This window comes from Chenopodium quinoa, unplaced genomic scaffold (assembly GCF_001683475.1).
Source record: "Chenopodium quinoa cultivar QQ74 unplaced genomic scaffold, ASM168347v1, whole genome shotgun sequence".
Taxonomy (NCBI): Eukaryota; Viridiplantae; Streptophyta; class Magnoliopsida; order Caryophyllales; family Amaranthaceae; genus Chenopodium; species Chenopodium quinoa.
In genome coordinates, this window is record NW_018744502.1 from 6,520,656 (window position 1) to 6,539,326 (window position 18,671).

At 31.7% G+C, this 18,671-nt stretch overlaps 3 protein-coding genes across 5 annotated transcripts; 2 read left to right on the forward strand and 1 right to left on the reverse strand.

The window, feature by feature from the left end:
* Positions 1-2,644: 2,644 nt before the first annotated feature.
* Positions 2,645-6,803, reverse strand: LOC110698083 (proteoglycan 4-like). 3 transcript variants are annotated; one of them, XM_021875484.1, is made up of 6 exons: positions 6,293-6,803; positions 5,625-5,697; positions 4,237-5,319; positions 3,585-4,133; positions 3,369-3,433; positions 2,645-3,136 (listed from the first exon to the last, which is right to left on the reverse strand). In XM_021875484.1, the coding sequence occupies exons 2-6, from the start codon at positions 5,664-5,666 to the stop codon at positions 3,133-3,135; spliced, it is 1,743 nt and encodes a 580-aa protein (XP_021731176.1). In that variant the 5' UTR covers positions 5,667-5,697; positions 6,293-6,803; the 3' UTR covers positions 2,645-3,132. The 3 variants fall into 3 exon arrangements, with proteins under 3 accessions (XP_021731176.1, XP_021731178.1, XP_021731177.1); XM_021875486.1 differs by having other exon boundaries at positions 3,585-4,130; positions 6,293-6,798; XM_021875485.1 differs by lacking the exon at positions 6,293-6,803 and adding an exon at positions 5,909-6,220.
* Positions 6,804-12,209: 5,406 nt separating this feature from the next.
* Positions 12,210-13,237, forward strand: LOC110698084 (germin-like protein subfamily 1 member 1). Its single transcript, XM_021875487.1, has one exon. It carries the CDS (start codon positions 12,292-12,294, stop codon positions 12,952-12,954), a length of 663 nt encoding a protein of 220 aa, XP_021731179.1. The 5' UTR covers positions 12,210-12,291; the 3' UTR covers positions 12,955-13,237.
* A 3,563-nt stretch (positions 13,238-16,800) lies between these two features.
* LOC110698085 (anthocyanidin 3-O-glucoside 2'''-O-xylosyltransferase-like) lies at positions 16,801-18,371 on the forward strand. Its single transcript, XM_021875488.1, has one exon. The coding sequence runs from the start codon at positions 16,916-16,918 to the stop codon at positions 18,290-18,292; it is 1,377 nt and encodes a 458-aa protein (XP_021731180.1). The 5' UTR covers positions 16,801-16,915; the 3' UTR covers positions 18,293-18,371.
* The last annotated feature ends 300 nt before the right edge of the window (positions 18,372-18,671 follow it).

Below are 18,671 nucleotides of genomic sequence, written 5' to 3' on the forward strand. Positions count from 1 at the left end.
ATTTATTTATACTTTGAACTAGATGGAAGCCCGTGCGATGCACGGTTTTTTCATCTAAAATTTTTAATTATTTGATTTATTGTATTTAATAAATTCAGATAAAATTACAAAAGTTTAATATTTATTTATTTTTTACTATAATTTATAATGAATTTATTAAATATAAATAAATTATAAATATGATATATTTTCCGTTATAAAAATCTTTAATGTGAAATGATAAATTTTTAATAATTTAAATCCTAAATCATTTTTTACTATATCTTTTATTTCAATAGAATCACCAACCTCATCCACACTACATCAATGGATAAATTGAACCATGAAATGTTAGCCAAACTTAAATTGATATAAATTAAATCTTTACATTTATATAAAATAAATCAATGTATTTACCAATAAATGAAAAATTGTTGCGATATAAAATCAAATCTATGCATTGGAATTTTTTCATCATCTCCAAAAATAACCAAAGCCATCTATATATTAAATACATAACATATAACCGTATGCCATTACATAAACAAATAATCGTTAAGTATCCTATATAAATACAATGTAACTAATAATTACAAATATAAATTTAACTATAAGATTTTAAAAATTACCCGGACATTGATGACCTAAAACTAACACAAAATTCGCTTGATGGGGTTTTGTATTGATACATAATTTTATTTGTGTCGTATGATGTGTTAGATCTACACATAAAAAAACATTTAGTAAATAAAACATAAACATATAATCGTTGAGTATCCCAAATTAATACAATGTAAGTAATAATTAGAAATTCTAATTTAAACATAGAATTTTAAAAATTAAGCTAAAACTTACCCGGACATTGATGACCAAAAATTAACACAAAATTACTAACACAAAATTTGCTTGATGGGGTTTTTTATTGATACGAAATTTTGTTTGTGTCGTATGATGTGTCAATTTATAATGGTAGGTATCACAAATTTTAATTTAATTATAATTAACGAACAATTTGTATTTCTTATCATAAATACTATCAAAATTTATCTTATAATGATAGGTATTAAACTTTATTATAAGCGTTTATCATTTAAATATTTCTTAGTATATTTTTTTTTTGGATTTCTTATACTCGTAGTATTGAATTAATAAATTTATCTTTTCCTATATTTTTACTTTATTTTTTTTCATTAAAATAATTTAATTCTTGGATTATAATCTACGTGGCATTAAAATTTTAGATATATCAAATCTAATTCGTTACTTTTATCTGGGTGACGACATAATTTTTTAACTCAAAAATAAAATACAAATCTTTCTTCTTATTGGTCGAAATAAATATATTTCTTACGTGGCGCTCCGAATGCTCTCCAAAAATGCCTACTTTATTTATATATATTAGATTTGTGCTTATAGTTAGTATTCATTTGACCTCGAATGTCCTGGGCATAATCATGATTCGTGAATGATATCCTTTACAAAAATCACTTGATATATACTCTCTTCCTCTCTAAGTAGTTATCTATTAACCTATAGTAAAAGCAAATCCTTTTATGATACTTTATATAACCTTGTGAAAAAATTTCCTGCCTTTTTTGCTTTTATTTATTTATTTATTTATTTATTTATTTATTTATTGACAATCATAATTCATATATACCTAAATGAAATGTTTCTCAATATCTTTTATATACTTTATATAAAAATTTGTAATATTATTGTCAAAAATATTTAACAACCGTATATTGCACGGGATTTTAACCTAGTATTTTACTAGATAATACCCGAGCCATGCTCGATTTTTAGTAAAGGTAATTGAAATTAAATATAGAAGTCTCATGAAAAATGTGATCTAAAAGTCCACCATAATAATTAATAATTCAAGTATAAAAAAAAATAGAGTTCTCATGAAAAATGTGATCTAAAAGTCCATCATAATAATAAATAATTAAAATATAAAGTTTCTAGACACATTAATAATTCTGCAAAAATCTAAATGAAAAAAAAAAGAATTTAGGAGGTAAAATTCCCTCCAAAAAAAAACTCTAATATAGTTTAGGTATATAGATAGACGAGCTTAACATTTGAGCGGGAAAATTTTTTACGAGGTAGCGCCACTTGTACAGCTTTGGAAAAAGATGACATCAACAGTTGCTACTTTAGTATTAGTTATAGATATATGTCTTATTGGTTATTGGCTTATTGCACTATCTTCAAGCTTTCAACTACATATTCAAAAAATTATGAAATATGGAATATATTTTTAAAGGCACACATCAAGTGCATCTAATAAAACCTTACATCAATATAGTTTCTTATATAAAATAACTATTTAATACGTAGTCATTAAAGTTTCTCTTTAAATTAGAGATTTTAAATGTAACCAACAAAAAGGGTCTTAAGATTTTCATTACTATCATTTACGTGTGACATACTTCTATTTAAAAATAATCATTAGATAATGCTCAAGATCTATTTTCTAATCATAGACGTGCCACAGCACAGTCCATCAACTATATAATAATACCACGTTGTATACAGTCTAACAACTAAGCTATTGCTAATCAATATCCACTCAAAATTTCAAGATTTTGTGGAATATTAAAGATAAGATGAGAAAATCCCATGATTTTCCTTCCAAAGATGTGACAGACAGACAAACAACTTAATAACAATGCATATTATTGGCCAACATCATACCAAACAAGGGTGGTGGATACAACAATTTTAATTATAGATTCAAGGATACAGTAAAACATTATTGATGGACCCATAATATTAGGAATATAAGGACAATCCTATATTTATATCTTGAAATTGAAATAATTCAGATGTACATTTTTTGCCCTCGTGTTTTTCAGGCCACATAAGACTTAAACTTACTTATTAGTTATAACTATGTAACTGCTCCTTTATACATCTAGCTTTCTCAGTGATAGACCTATTTACTCCGCACCAAAATGATAATTAACTTCTGTGTGATACACCACTTTGACTATTAATAGTATGAGACTTGTCCTGAACGGCTGGACTGCGATTACAAAAACAATCTGCTTAATTATATGGTCACCTTGTCACGTGCTGACAGTTTCCCTGCACTCGCCCTGTGACAACCTGCTCACCTCGATTGACCGGAAGCTTATACCCTGGCATCTACCTGCATGAATTAGGAAGAAAACATTACTTTGTGATGAAAAATCAACCATTAAACAGAAGTCAGAAGATTAATACTCGGTTTGTTACGCTCAAGTATCTGCGATTACAAAAACAATCTGCTTAAAGATCCTTGAAGCTGAACAATACAGCACTTACTGGGCAAGTAAATAGCTAGCAACATTTAAAAGCATAAAAGAATGTCATATGGTGGGCATAAAACATAAAGACATTACCCTTCCTTTTTCTTTTGAGCATTGTCAGGCGTAGTAACCTTCACTTCAATCCTTTTGGTTGTAGACTGCAAAGATTCAACTTTACAATGTAAGCTCAGTGGTAAAATATAATGTGCAGTAACCCCCCACCACCCATAGACATCATAAATAAACTAATGCAAAAATTCATATTACTTGTTAAAAGTAATCATTACAGGGAAGAAAAAAAAAAATCACCTGATTTGGTGTAGTCGGTTTCACTAAACTAGACGCTGAAAGTTGATTGACATTTCGAAAGGCCCTAAATGCTCGTTTTACAATATCTTTATCACCCATCCTCTCCATGATCAACGAATTTCTCATTGGTGTAAGTGATGCTGAATCAGAATGAGCTGGTCCTAAACTGAAAGACATGTGCAAGGATGTAGGTAGTACTCTCTTACTTTCAGGTCTAGTTGCTTTCTTGCTTGTCAGTGGAGTGCAACCATTTTCCTTCTGAACTGATGGCCGTGTGGTAGACTTAGCAGTTTTTGTCAACTCAGGCTTCAATGACTTAGGAGTAGACATCATTGGTGACTTTGGCATTGATGCAGCAGGTTTTTTCGGGATTGGAGATGCAGGTTTTTTCTTAGAATTTGTTGTATCAGTTGTCTTCTTCACCAAAGTTGCGGGGATTGGCGATGCTGATTTTTTATTAGAACTTGTTTTATCAGTTTTCTTCTTCACTAAAGTTGCAGGGATTGGTGATGCTGGTTTTTTATTAGAATTGGGGGTATCAGTTGTCTTCTTCACCAAAGTTGTCAAACATAAAATTCAAGGAACATGAAAAGCTGTTAAATTTCTAACAATCACAAAAAGAAGATAAAATAGACTAGGATAAGAACAATACCTTCTTCGTTTTCATTGGATCAACCAATTTTACTGGGTTTTTAGTTCCTTTCTCTGCAACTTTTCGTTCTTCAACCTTTTCTTGAGGCAATACCTCCTTATCATGCCACACTCGTGCTGAAGCAGTATCTTCTTTCACCAAAACAGGTTCATCTGGTTTCTCTATAGGAGGGATTTCCACTTTAAGACATGAATCTTCATTCACATCCACTAGCTGGGTCTGTATATCTTTGTTTTCTTTGATCAAGTTAGTGCCACTATTAGAGTCAATAATAAGCTCCGGCAATAAATCCCTCTTTTCATTAGCCACACCAGTCCCATCAGTATCCTCTGGCTGTATATCCTTATTTTCTTTGATCATATTAGCACCATTAATTACCTCCTCAAAATGCTCAGGCTGTATATCCTTCTTTTCTTCGGCCACACCAGCCTCGTCATTGAGTTCATCAATATGCTCACTCTGTTCAACCATGATATCTGTCACTTCATCAATGAAATCAAAATGGTCACTCAGTTCATCAATGTGCTCCCTCTGTTCAACCATGATATCTGCCTCTTCATTTAATTCATCTACATCAACACGACCACTCACTTCATCACTATAATCACTCACCTCACTAGTGAGATCTGCAACTCCATCTTCTTCAATTATGATATCAGCACCATAGTCTACAATATCAATATGCTTAACACTCACTTCATCAGTGAATTCACCAACTTCACCTAGCACCTCAGTTCCATCAACAGAGTTCTGAGTACTTGATTTCTCCGCATCAAACTCTTCCTCACTGGTGTTACACATCGAACCCACTGGAATGCGATCTCCCAAATTCGCATATTCCTCTTCCTCTCTCTTCCTTTCCTGATCCAATAACTCAGCTTTCCGAGCAGCAATCCTCTTATAATGAGCCTCGAAATACGCCTTCTTTTGCGCAACCGATCCAGGTGTAGAACACTTCTCAACTTCCTCCAAGTATTTGTTTGTTGGGAAAGTAGACCATCTCTCCCAACAAAGAGAATCATGCTCAAATCTACCAAATGACACTGATTCTTGAAGACATGGGAGTGCAAAAGACTCACCCATCTGTATTAACAAACACGCAAACAACAAAACTTCTCTTTACTGAAACCACTAATAAACAAAATCATTAACAACATCAAACAAAATGCTAATAAATTACCACTTCCCCAATTCAGCAAACCAACATATTATGAATTAATTATAATTATCATAAGCAATCAACATTGATACCAAAACCATATATTAATTCAGAATCCTAAAAGATAGACAAAATCCAAATAATATCAAAGAAAAAAGAAATCATAAAAGTTACATAAAAACACAAAAAGGGGTTACCATATAAAGAGGAAAGGAATTAATGGAGTTACCTTGGCATCAACTTTTGGAGCCTCAACTAATGATTCACCCATAGATTTTTGCAAGATCTTATCAAATTATAACCTACAAAAAAAAAAAAAACCCAATTGGAAAGATTAAGCAACCAATATTGCTAGACTAGAAGTATGACTAACACTCCAATTATTATTGTGAATCAACAAGATCACTCATATGAAGACAAAAATAATTATATACTTATATAAAAAAAAAAATTAAAAAAAAAAACACAGTAGAATAATTTAGAATAAGAAGAAGATCAAATCTAAGGCCATACCCCATGTGATAATGTTTCTTTCTTGTGTAATGATTTAAACCTTTCTGAAAAATAAAACTTACATTTTCTATTTTTATATATATTTTTCAGTAAAGTACTGTAAATTATAATAATTCTGCTCTTTTTGGCAGTTCACTACTTCCAGAAGTTACTAAGCTGTAAACCAAACCCCACATGTAATCATCACATGGGAAGAAACCCAGATCAAATTCAACAAATCCCATCAACCAAATTACAAAAATTAAGCAAAATTTGATAAACATATTAGTATATATTGAAAAGGGTGTAATATACTCCATTAAAATTAATAAAACAGTTAAATTTACAAATTAAAATTAGAAAAAACAAAAATGAAAGAGTAATTAGTGGGAAGTTGGAACCCACCAAAGTTGGCAAATAAAAATGACAGATAACTTGGAAGAAATTAGGAGAAAATCATGAGAAAGAAGACAACTAAGTAATTCTGGTAAATGAAGTTATTGACAACGAGAGAAATGAAGCATTTTTTAGCTTTAGATTAAGATTAAGAAAAAGGCCCACTTTCGAAGAATAAGGGAGAGGAGAGAGAGTGGGATACTGTGTGAATGATGAGGGTGGTGGGAAGATGCATAAGAACGGTTTGCACGTGATAGGTCTTGATTTTTTTTTTTTTGAATTTTTTGCATTTATTTCTTGAGTAATTATGGAGGACTTGCTATAATAATTATTGATTATAAAGTTTGCTCATAAAGTACTTAGGATTATAATTAGGATTAGGGTTAGAGAAGGAAGATGGTTTATGGGTTTGCTTTTGGTTGTGTCGTCTTATTTTGTGGCACGATTTTGACCGTGATTTATTTCATTATTGGTTATGATATATACAACTTGAATGATAACGTAGGAAAAATAACATTGTTATTTTATTTCTTTTTTTTGGATATTTTAGAGGACACAAAAACTTTATGAAAAGGAGAGATTGTTTTACATTATAGAGTTGGAGCTAGAAGTAATACTGAATAGTATCTTAGTTAAATGTGGAGTAAATCTAGAGGTGGCTAGTGGGCCGAGTTGGACCCAGCCCACCCTGACCCGCACGGCTGGTGGGTCACGTGTGTTCGACCCGGTTTCAACCAGGTACAGCCCGGGTTGTGTCGTGGGTCTTAATTAAATTTTCAACACAACCCATTTTAACCCATCTCGTTTTAACCCGTTTGATTCTGTCCAAGTCGCACAACCCGTTTTGACCCATTTAATTCGATACACCTAGCCAATGAACCCACCCAACCCGACCCAGCTCGCACGACCCAACCCACCTTGCACGCCCAACCTGCATGGCCCACATGGTCGTGTTAGTTTTACAAGTGATACATGGACTTCTTGTGTTTGGTGAATCTTTTCTTTGCATTACTGCTCATTTGGTGGATGATGATTTGTTTATTAAAAAACGTATACTTTATTTTCAAGCTATGGAAGAAAGGCATACCGGTTTTAACATCAAAATTCGTATTATGGATTGTTTAAGAGATTTTCACTTGAATGGTAAAGTTTTTTCTTTGTCTCTTGATAATATAACTGCAATCACAATGTGTATTGACTATTTGAAAAATGACTCTATGTTGAATTTGTTGTTGGGTGGTAATCTCTTACACGTTAGATGTTGTGCACATATTTTGAATTTGTCTGTTCAAGAGGGTCTCGGTGAGTTGCAACCATTGCTAAACTCAATTAGATCAAACTATTATAAAATGAAATAGGATTACTTCCTCAGTTAGATGGAAGTACATGGTAATGAGTAAAGAGAGAGGTCTTAAGAAAAGACAATGATCTATTGATACCCCTACCCGTTGGAATATAATTCTACTTTCAATTTGTTGAATGATCCTATAAAGTATCGTGATGTTTTGACCCAACTTTACAATGAGACTCGTGTTTATCCTAGTGAGTTAATAACCAAAAGTCATTGGACTAATGCCTCTTTTGTTCGTGATGTTTTAAATGCTTTTGATAATGCAACTCATATTTTCTCTTACATCTATGAGCCTAACATTCTTTTAGTCATATTGGTGTGTGTTAAAATTGTTCACACCATCGGAGAACATATGAAAATTGATGGACTTCATCCCGTTCTTGATAGCATGAAATGTAAGTGGCATACTTAATTTAGTGAATTCCCAATTATTTATGGAATCGCTGCTATTCTTGACCTCGATGTCAAAGCTGAAGGTTTGGAAAATCTTTTAGAATTATAAGAATTACGTTGGCTTTGATTCCTTATTTTATGACATAAGATTCCGTAGGCATCTTAATTAGAGCAAGCCATCAAATTGTTAATTTTGTAAGAATTAAACAACCTTAAAAATAAATATGTGCAATATATTATTTCAAAATAAAAGTTCAAAACTATTAAAAAAACATACTTGGATATTTGACCCACACAACCCACTTAGTCATTTGGCCCACTCGACCCTAACCCACCCAACTCACAAACCCATCTTGACCCACCCTCCAACCCACCTAACCCACGAACCCAGCTCGACCCACCCACGACCCGTCTAAACCACAAGCCCAGCTCGACCCACCCACGACCCGTCTAACCCACGAACCCAGCTCGACCCACCCACGACCCATCTAACCCACGAACCCAACCCTAGTGTGTCCAATATCTCTGACCCGACCCACCCTACTCTACATGGATCATGTCGTGTGTCATGAAACCCCAACCCGCACAACCCGCATGATGGACACCTCTAAGTAAATCTATTGAAAAAAGGATGGATTTTGACAATTATGGATTGGGAATTGGAAAAAAAGAAAGATAATCACCCCTTTATGAAAGGAGATATTTAAGAAACCATGGTTTGAAGTGTGAGAAAGTAGAAGAGGAAATTGAAGAGATGAAGTTCAATTTTCTCACAAACCAATTTGGCATGAATTTTTCTCTAACAAGAAAAAAGTAAATGTAATAAAAATTAAGAGATTCTTATAAGAAATTTAAGCGCGGTAGAGATAAAAGAAAGGGAAAAACTCAAAACAGAGAATAATTGACGTGATATAGTAAGAAAATAAATAACAACTATTTAAAGTGTTGTCTTTAACTCAAAAAAAGGTAATTAATTAATTTTTGAAGAAATTAAAGATAGAGAGTGTATAGAGACAGGTAATAATCGACCATAAACTTATAAACAAAAATCTTGAGGAAAAATGAAAATTAAAAAAAAAAAAAAAAAAAAAAAGTAAAAACCCTAAGACAATGCTAGTAATAATATTTGATGAAAAAATAAAATTGATTTTCTTTATTTCCTCATCAAATGGTAAATTAAGTTATCAATGTAATATACAATTATTAATTTAATTATAATACCTAAGAGTTAAGTAAAATTTTGTCTATATCACTGCTCAATGTGACTCTCTCTACCCACAGATTGATCAAGAATATATAAGTTGATACTTTAAATATTGATCTAGCTAAGCCATCTTATTATCCATACCATTAGAAAATTAAGGTTTATCAAGTACATGCACTTCATAATTAAAATAAGTTAAAATATAGTAAAACATTAAGACAAGTTTGATTTTGGAAAAATAATATTATATTTCATTTTTTTATATATATAAAATAACTTATGTAGTTGAAAATCAAGTGAATATAATACATTCCCCGGCTCTTAACAACTCACTTTATAATTCAAGATTGAACAATAATATTATGACTTTTATGAGAAATACATTTCAAACTAGTTCTCTCCCTACTACTCATGTAATCTCTCTTTAATTTTCCTTTATTTTATGAAAGAATCTCTCTCTTATTTTTATCCTATTCGCCAAAAAATGTTAGCAATATTTAGTTTTAATTTGTCTAGTCTAATATTTGTCTCGAAGTGAATAAACTTTTTTTTTTGGCCTCATAGTTTAATATATATATAGAGGCATAAAGCAATGACAATGTGTAATCTAACTTTGTACAAGAGTTGAGCATAGGTTTGGCGAATACAACATGAGCTCGTCACAAGACTGATACAACACAAGAGGCATGTCAATGGATCATGGGTCGTGAATGAACATCATTATCAAAATTTGACATGAGCACGCTGGGTCAATCCACATGTTGGTGTGCATATCTTTGACTGTAACATGGGTCGGGTCGTGATTGAACTTTGTTTATTAAAGATTTGCGCTGGTGTGCATGAAAATCGTTATCAAAATTATTAAAGGGACCGCTTGCGTGACATATGGGTCAGGTCGTGATTGATGAGCTTGGTTCATTAATTAAACATTTGTACAAGGCTGCCACGACGATACACCTATTTATTGGCTCGTTCTAAGTAGGGGTGAGCAGAACCTGGTACCCGGTTGAGTTCACAGGACCCGGTCCCGGAACCGGTTGTACCGGGTATCCAGATCTTGGACCCGGTCCCGGAATCGGTTGAAGCGGGTCTAGAAATTTCGGAACTGGTCCCGGAATCGGTTCCCAGTTACAAGACCGGGTACCTAGATCTTCAATCTTCATCTTAGATTAAAGATATTATTAAGAATAAGAAAAAGAAAGTGGGGATGTTTAATAAATTAAACACTACCACCAGTCCACTACCAACACCCACCAATCCACCACCACCCTCATTGGCCTTACTTGCAAAATATTAGAGGGATTAGTCTATCGAAAACGTTAGTGTATAACAATCAAATTGCAGCATTACCTTCCTTAAAAATGTTAGTCATTATTCTATCTAATGCTTCCTGCACAATTCTCTCAGATTTAGCATCCAAAGCACTTCTAAATTCAAGGAAAACAAAAACTAATGAAATTATTTAGATTATGATAGAAACAATCCCAAATAATTAAACATCCTAGTTCGAAACTACAGGATTAGAACAACTTACCTTGATTCGAAAATTCCTAGCAATTACAACAAATCAATTGTTTCATGATGATTTCAATTCGAAAACATAAACCCTAGAATCTGACTACTCTTGTTAATCAAAATTAAAAAATTAATCGACTATATAAAGAGTTAGAGAAGATACATAAAATAGGGAAATCGAGAGGAAAGCGTGATTCATCTTCAACATAAGCCTCTTCTATGGAGAAATCAGATTGATGGCGTGGAGGAGATGGTGAAGTAGTTTGACGGTGAGGATAGGAGAGAGAAATTGGCGACGGAAGAGGTTAACAACAATGTGATAGATCTGGAGGAAGAGAAAAGGGAGGAGAGAGAAAGAGAGTGGCAGAAGAGGGTTAGAGGGAAATAACTTAAGAAATTAAGAAATTTTTTTTAAAAAAAAAGAAAAGAAAAAAATTAAACATATTAAACAACTGGGTACCCACCGGGTACCGGGTCCAAATTTCTAGGACCCGGTTTTGAAAAACCGGTTCCAACCGGGTCCGAATTTTTGGACCCGGTCCCGAAACCGGTGAGACCAGTTCCGGGTCCGATACCGAGTACCCTGGGTCTTTGCTCACCCACAATACGCTTATGCAATGAAACAAACTGGCACAAAATGTGGACTTACACGAAACGACATGTGCACACCTCTACTTTGCACAAAAAAAAGAGGTTTTGATTTCCATAAGTCAATAAACATAACATATTAGTTTTCCTCTATCTCAATTTTGTTTGTTCACATTTCTTTATGGTAATTTAGTATTTCTATTTCTAAAATAGGATATGGTTAATATATTTTTATTTTTACACCTTTCACTATTAAAAATTACGTTAAAATAACATTTGGTAACCAACTATAAACTTACGTAGTATTTTCTTAAAACGTCATAATAAGTGAAGTTAGGGAACACACTAAACTAAAAAGAGTACTCCAACAACTCTGATCCTTTATTTATTTTAAGCACTTTTCATAAAATTATTGTCACATTTAAAGGTGCTAGAAATACATTAAAAAAATAAGTTTTATAATAGTTGAACTCATCTTAATAACAATAGATTTATCTTAAAAACAATATTATTGTAGGAAATATTACAATATTTTCGAGCATCATAAAATAATATATACAATAATTATTTTTATTAAAATAATAATAATAATAATAATAATAATAATAATTATTATTATTATTATTATTATTATAGCCTCGTAGGTATCATATAATAACTACAACATAACATCACATAGCACTATTCCACGAGTACTATGTACATATACTTGTCCCATGACTATGACTTGAATATAAAAAACTTCCCTTTCATCTATGTTTTGCCTTCCAAGTTCCTTCTCTTTATCATTGCCTCTTAAGCTACTCAATTATCCATTTATTTTTTGTTAAAACATCACATAACTTTCTCTCTCCTAAATTTAGGTTTCTTATAAATAGTAGCCCGTAGTATGATGTTCTATGAACCTTCAACAAAATAACACCCTTTTTCAAATTTTATTCATTTTATTTGATAACCATGAATTCCAATATCATGCTTAACCTCTTTTTAATAATTTCCTCGTTATTGGGCCTGACCCAAGCTGACCCACAACCACTTCAAGATTATTGCATTGCAGACACAACGGCCCAACCGTGCTCTTTCATGAATGGGCAACCATGCTTGAATCCGGAACTTGCTAGCCCAACACACTTTGCAACTTCGGCCTTATCAAAACCCGGTAACACGAGCAAGAACGCCTTTGGGTTTAGTGTCATCCTCACCACCAACCAGAATCTTCCGGGTCACCGCACTCAAGGCCTATCCATGGCTCGAGTCGATATTGCCCCTGACGGGCTTGTACCACCCCATGCTCATCCACGGGCCTCGGAGGTCACCACTTGCCTCAAAGGCGATATCTTAGTGGGCTTTGTCGATACATCTAATACGATGTATACACAACGATTGAGGCCCGGTGAGTCATTTGTTTTTCCAAAGGGGTTGATCCATTTCCTTTATAATGTGGACTCGAAAAGCCCAGCATTGGCAATTTCTGGGCTTAGTAGTGAAAACCCAGGAACCCAAGTAGTTCCAACTGCTACATTTACGTCAAAGCCACCTATGCCAGATAGAGTGTTGGAAAAGGCTTTTATGATTGATGGACAAGAAGTGGCTAGAATCAGAAATCACCTCCAAGGTTAATCAAGTTCATGTAAATATGTACTGTATTTAATTGTTTTTTTTAATGATAATCTCATGTAATTACTCAATTAATCATTTTGAAGAGTTTGATTTTTTTTTTTTCCTTTTCTATAAATCACGAAAAAAAGATGAACATGAGAATTAATGCATCATTTATCGGATTTTTTTTTCCTAAAAAAAAAACAAAGAAAAAAAAAAGCAAGAAAACTATATGTAATCTTAAAGTTTCAATTGGTAGGTGGAGATGAATGATGGTTATAAAGGAAACTCTTATTTGATTCAATTTTATGTATTTGTTAATTTAGATTTCATTTGTAGATGTTGTATGACTTTTTATTAATGAATTGTTTTGTTTCAAAAAAAAAATGATGGTTATAATGAATTTGTAAGTAATATGCTATTTGAAAAATAATTACATTATGACGTACAAAATCTAACGTATTATATGACTAATAAATAAAGCCGATCTCGCAGTCAGACTACGAGATATCGACACTTGGCATTTCAGTTTTTCGCCAAGTGTCGCGCCACGTAGGCGACAAATAGGTATTATTGTGACACATATGATGCTAAGTAAGCGAATTTTAGATAGATTTTATAAGATAAAAATATTGTAAAGAGTTTTATTGTCTATATGCTTCTAATATTTCTTATATACAAAATTAATCATAACTTTTAATATTATCCTATAACTCAATTCTATTTCCATCATAAAATTCATTTTGAAAAGTTCTTTAGATCCGTTTATTATAATTTAATTTATTTTAAAAAATAATAGAGAATTAGTAAAAAAATAATTTTTAATTAGTAAAAATAATTTTAATTTGGTAAAAATACTTTCACTTTAGTAAAAATAATTTAAATTTAGTAAAAATAATTTCAAGTCAACCATAACACAGATATCTATTTACAAACAAAACTATAAAAAGTACACTATTGTATAAGTAAACGATATGATATCGTATGTCTAAATATAATGCATTATTAAAAGAAATTATAGGATCATATTTAACATTCAAGCTAAAAAGTATATTCTGGGCATCGTCCGGGCACAAAACTAGTATATATATAAAGGGGAGTTTAGAGAGCCAAGATCTCAGAGAGCCACCTAGGATTTTTATTTTTAATAAATTATTAGAGTTCTATGTAGGATTAGTATTTTTAGAGCGTTACTTATAGGATTATGCTACGTAGGATTTCTATTTTTAAGAGCCACGTAAGATTAAAATTAAAAATTTAAATTTATTATAAAAATAAAATACTATCTTTTTAAATTGGAAATTTTATCTAAGAGAAAAGAAAAAAATTATTTTATTTCGTATATATAAAAAAATACTATTAAACTTAAAAAAAATGAAATTCACGTTCAATTGATATTTAAAAAAAATTGGATTAGATAAAAAAACTAATGAAAATATGACAAGTGATTATAATAAAATATTAATAAAAATATACTAAAAAATATGAAATCACGTTAAATTATATAAAGGGGAGTTTTTTTCCTATGATTTTAGAAAGCCACCTAGAATTTTGATTTTTAAAAAATTATTAGAGCGCCATGTAGGATTAGTATTTTTAGAGCGTTACGTATAGGATTATGCCATGTAGAATTATTATTTTAAAGCACCACGTAAGATTAAAATTAAAAATTTAAATATATTATAAAAATAAAATACTATCTTTTAAATTGGAGATTTTATCTAAGAGAAAAGAACAATTTATTTTATTTCGTATATATAAAAAAAATACTATTAAACTTTTTAAAAAATGAAATTCACGTTCAATTGATATTTTATAAAAATTGGATTAGATAAAAAACTAATGAAAATATGACAAGTGATTATAATAATATATTTTATAACAATATACTAATAAAAAAATGAAATCACGTTTAATTAAAAGTTTTCTCTCAATTTTTTTTTAAATTAAATACAAAAAATAAAAATAATCATTGAAATTAAAAATATATCCTTTCTCTTTTTGTAGCAAAAAAAAATGTTCATCATTTATCATTTATTCATCTTAAAGATTAAGTTCTACGTTAACAAATAAAATTGGCAAATGAAATTTTAAAATTTAAATTAATAAATATAAAATATTATCTTTTGATATTAGGAATTTCATCTAAATATATAACGAATGAGACAAAATTTTAATTTATTTTAAAATAAATAAAATAAAAATATTAAATGATAATATGATATATTATGTACAACGAATAAAAAAAGTAACAAATTTTATCACAAACATAGGAAAAAATATAAGTTGTAAGAAAATACAAACAAACTGTGCATCGCACGGGGTTCATCTAATATATCATAATTTAAAAGAGGGTATTATATCACTATAAATTAAGCTTAAATCAAATGTATCATATTAGACCCTGTTCACTTCACCTTAAAAAAATAATTTTAATTCAGAAAAAATAATTTCAGTTCAGTAAAATAAGTTTAGTACAACAAAAATAAATCCAGTTCAATAAAAATAATTTCAGTTCAATAAAAATCAATAACTTTAAAAAAGATTTATGATAGAGAATCAGTAAAAATAATTTCTGTTCAGTAAACTTAATTTAAGTTCAGTAAAATCAATTTCAGTCAGCGAAAATAATTTTAGTTCAGCGAAAATAATTTCAAGCTTTAATTATTAGTCATGTAGGAAATATCAATTTGGACAAATTTTATGCTTTTCCAGTTTTCTATGATCCTTTTGGACCGTTTGATGTAATTTTGTAAAAAAATTTAAAGTCAATTCCCATGGTAATATTTGTCCAAATGTCCACCCTCAAACTTAAGATATTTAGCAAATTATGGCCCTATTCACTTCACCTTATTTTTGCTGAATTGAAGTTATTTTTGCTAAACTGAATTTATTTTTACTGAGCTTAAATGATTTTTACTGAATTGAAATTAATTTTACTGATTGTCTATTATATTTTTTCTTTTAACTTACTAATTTTTACGACAATGAAAATATTTTTACTGAGCTAAACTTATTTTTACTGAATTGAAATTATTTTTTATTAAGGTGAAATGAACATGACCTAAGAACAATGGGGAAAAACTTAACAGCTAAGGACATAGATTGACAGCTAAGGATTAGCCACTATATCATGATTCTTACCATTCATTGCAAGTTCCTTGTGATTGTTCCTAGTTTAAGGAGATTCATTTATACATTGTAAAGGTGTCCACGTTTACATAATGATAACGGAAATTTATAAACAAAATCACGTATGTCATGCTAGAATCATAGAAAATTATAAACTAATCAAACCCCATAAGACTGTAACTCCTATATATGAACATTATATTGCCAACTTGCCAAGGCATTGTTACATATAGTTATTTTTTTTACAATTAAACTGAATTATACTCTGTAATGTTCAAATATTTTGTTTTTCCAAACAACACATGCAAGCTGGGCCTTCAAATATGACAGTGCAACTGCCACTTCTAGAAAAATGTACAAGCTATTACTTTAATTAATAATTAATTAAATTTAGATAGGAATTTCAAAATTCACACCAAAAACAGTCACTCAGTTCTTACTCTCTCCGTCCTCGAAAGAACGACCCTTTTAGGTTAATTTCGCGGGTATTAAGAAAGTTATTGGAAGTATAAGAATGTATGGGGAAGCTAAGAAAAGTAAATTGAAAAGGGAAATTTACATTGGAATTGCAAAAAAGTAGAGAGAGAAAGTAATAAAAGTATATAGAAAAAGCAAAATTTGCATGGGGAAGCTAATTTTGCACAAATATTATTGCAAATTAGAGGGTATTAAAATGGAAATGGGATGAACATTTTGGGACTAAAATTAGGCCAAAAAGGTCGAACTTTTGGGGACGGAGGGAGTAAATGTTAAGTAATCTTTTCGTATAAATAAATATACTACATAGTCTTCATATTAAAAGATATACCCCATAGTTTGCAAACTCCAAAGAAAAAAAACAATTAATTAGATGGAGGAAAAACAGCTAAATATATTGATGTATCCATGGATAGCCATGGGACATATAACTCCATATTTTCACTTAGCAAACAAACTTACTGAAAAAGGCCACAAAGTCACTCTCTTGCTCCCTAACAAGGCTAAACTTCAATTACAATCCTTAAACCACTATTATTCATCCCTTTTAACCTTACACACAATCACAATTCCTCATGTTGATCCCCTTCCTCCAGGGACCGAAACCGCCTCTGATGTCCCCTTCCCCCTCCACAACCACCTCGCCACCGCTTTTGACCTCACTCGTCCTCAGTTTGAGTCAATTGTCTCTACCCTACAACCCAACCTTGTCTTTTATGACATGGCACATTGGGTCCCGGAGGTTGTATCTCCCGGGACCAAGTATGTGGCCTATTTTGTGGTTTCCACTGCGGCCTTGGCCTTTGGTATGGTCCCGTCTAGGGACCCACCCAAGGACAAGGCCGTGGTTGAGGAAGACGATTGTGTTGTCAATGTACCTCATCGTTACCCTTCATCTAAGGTTGTCTTAGAGCCGAGGAGGTTGCTAGGCTTGTACATGCCTTTGGGTCAGGGGCTCACTTTGTATGATCGCGTCACCACCGCAGTAAAACGTAGTCACGTCATTGCTGTCCGTACTTGCCAAGAGACCGAAGGGAAGTATTGTGATTACTTATCTAGCCAGTATGATAACAAGCCTATCCTCTTCTCGGGTCCGGTCCTCCCGGAGCTCGAGATAGAGGGAGAATTGGAGGGTCATTGGGCGAAATGGCTCAACCAATTTCGCCCCAACTCAGTGGTATACTGCTCCTTCGGAAGTCAATTTGTCCTCGAGGTGGTACAATTCCAAGAACTCCTCCTCGGGTTTGAAATGACAAATTTACCCTTTTTAGTAGCCGTAAAGCCCCCCACAGGTTGTATTACCGTGGAGGAAGCGTTCCCAGAGGGATTCGCCGAGAGGACCAAGGAGCGAGGGGTGGTCACGGGAGAATGGGTGCAACAACGACTAATACTAAATCACCCGTCGGTCGGGTGCTTTGTGAGTCATTGTGGGTTCGGGAGTATGTGGGAGTCTTTGATGAGTGAAAATCAGATAGTATTAATACCACAACTTGAAGATCAAGTATTAAACACTAAGATAATGGTTGAGGAATTGAAAGTGGCTGTGGAAGTTGATAAAGGAGAGGATGGATCATGGGTTTCAAAAGAGAGTTTTTGCAACGCAATTAAATGTGTGACGGATGAGGGTAGTGAAATTTGTGGGTTAATCAAGAAAAACCATGTATTATGGAGGCAAAAATTAGGGGATCCAAAGTTTATGAGTGGTTACATTGACAAATTCATCAAGGAATTGCAAGGTCTTGTTGATTGACCTTAAGTTGTTCTTTTTGCAATTACATGTTTTATGTTTATGATCATTATGAATCAATAAATCGTGTATTTACATTAGATTTCAGGTTCAAATCCCTATTCCTGCTTATAATTTATAATTTGATAAATATATACGAAGTATAAATTTTATTTTTAAACATTATTAATGTTTATATGTTACATTTACATCCTAGTCTAATGTAAATACAAGTACTATGTTACTTGGCTAATTCTTGTTATAAACAAGTACGAGTACTATGTTACTTGATTTTGTGAAGTTGAAAAATGTTATATTGATTAATAGAATTACATAGCTTTATATAATTATAATAATACATGGAGATTGCTAAGAATATACTTGTACATACAAATATACAATA

Excerpts from the sequence above, each read along its gene's own strand:
- LOC110698085 (XM_021875488.1), top strand. The coding sequence starts at position 16,916 with ATGGAGGAAAAACAGCTAAATATATTGATGTATCCATGGATAGCCATG.
- LOC110698084 (XM_021875487.1), top strand. The coding sequence starts at position 12,292 with ATGAATTCCAATATCATGCTTAACCTCTTTTTAATAATTTCCTCGTTA.
- LOC110698083 (XM_021875484.1), bottom strand. The coding sequence starts at position 5,666 with ATGGGTGAATCATTAGTTGAGGCTCCAAAAGTTGATGCCAAG. Across the intron at positions 5,320-5,624 it reads CTCCAAAAGTTGATGCCAAG|ATGGGTGAGTCTTTTGCACT; the intron begins GTAACTCCATTA and ends TTGTTAATACAG. Across the intron at positions 4,134-4,236 it reads ATCCAATGAAAACGAAGAAG|AAGACAACTGATACCCCCAA; the intron begins GTATTGTTCTTA and ends ACTTTGGTGAAG.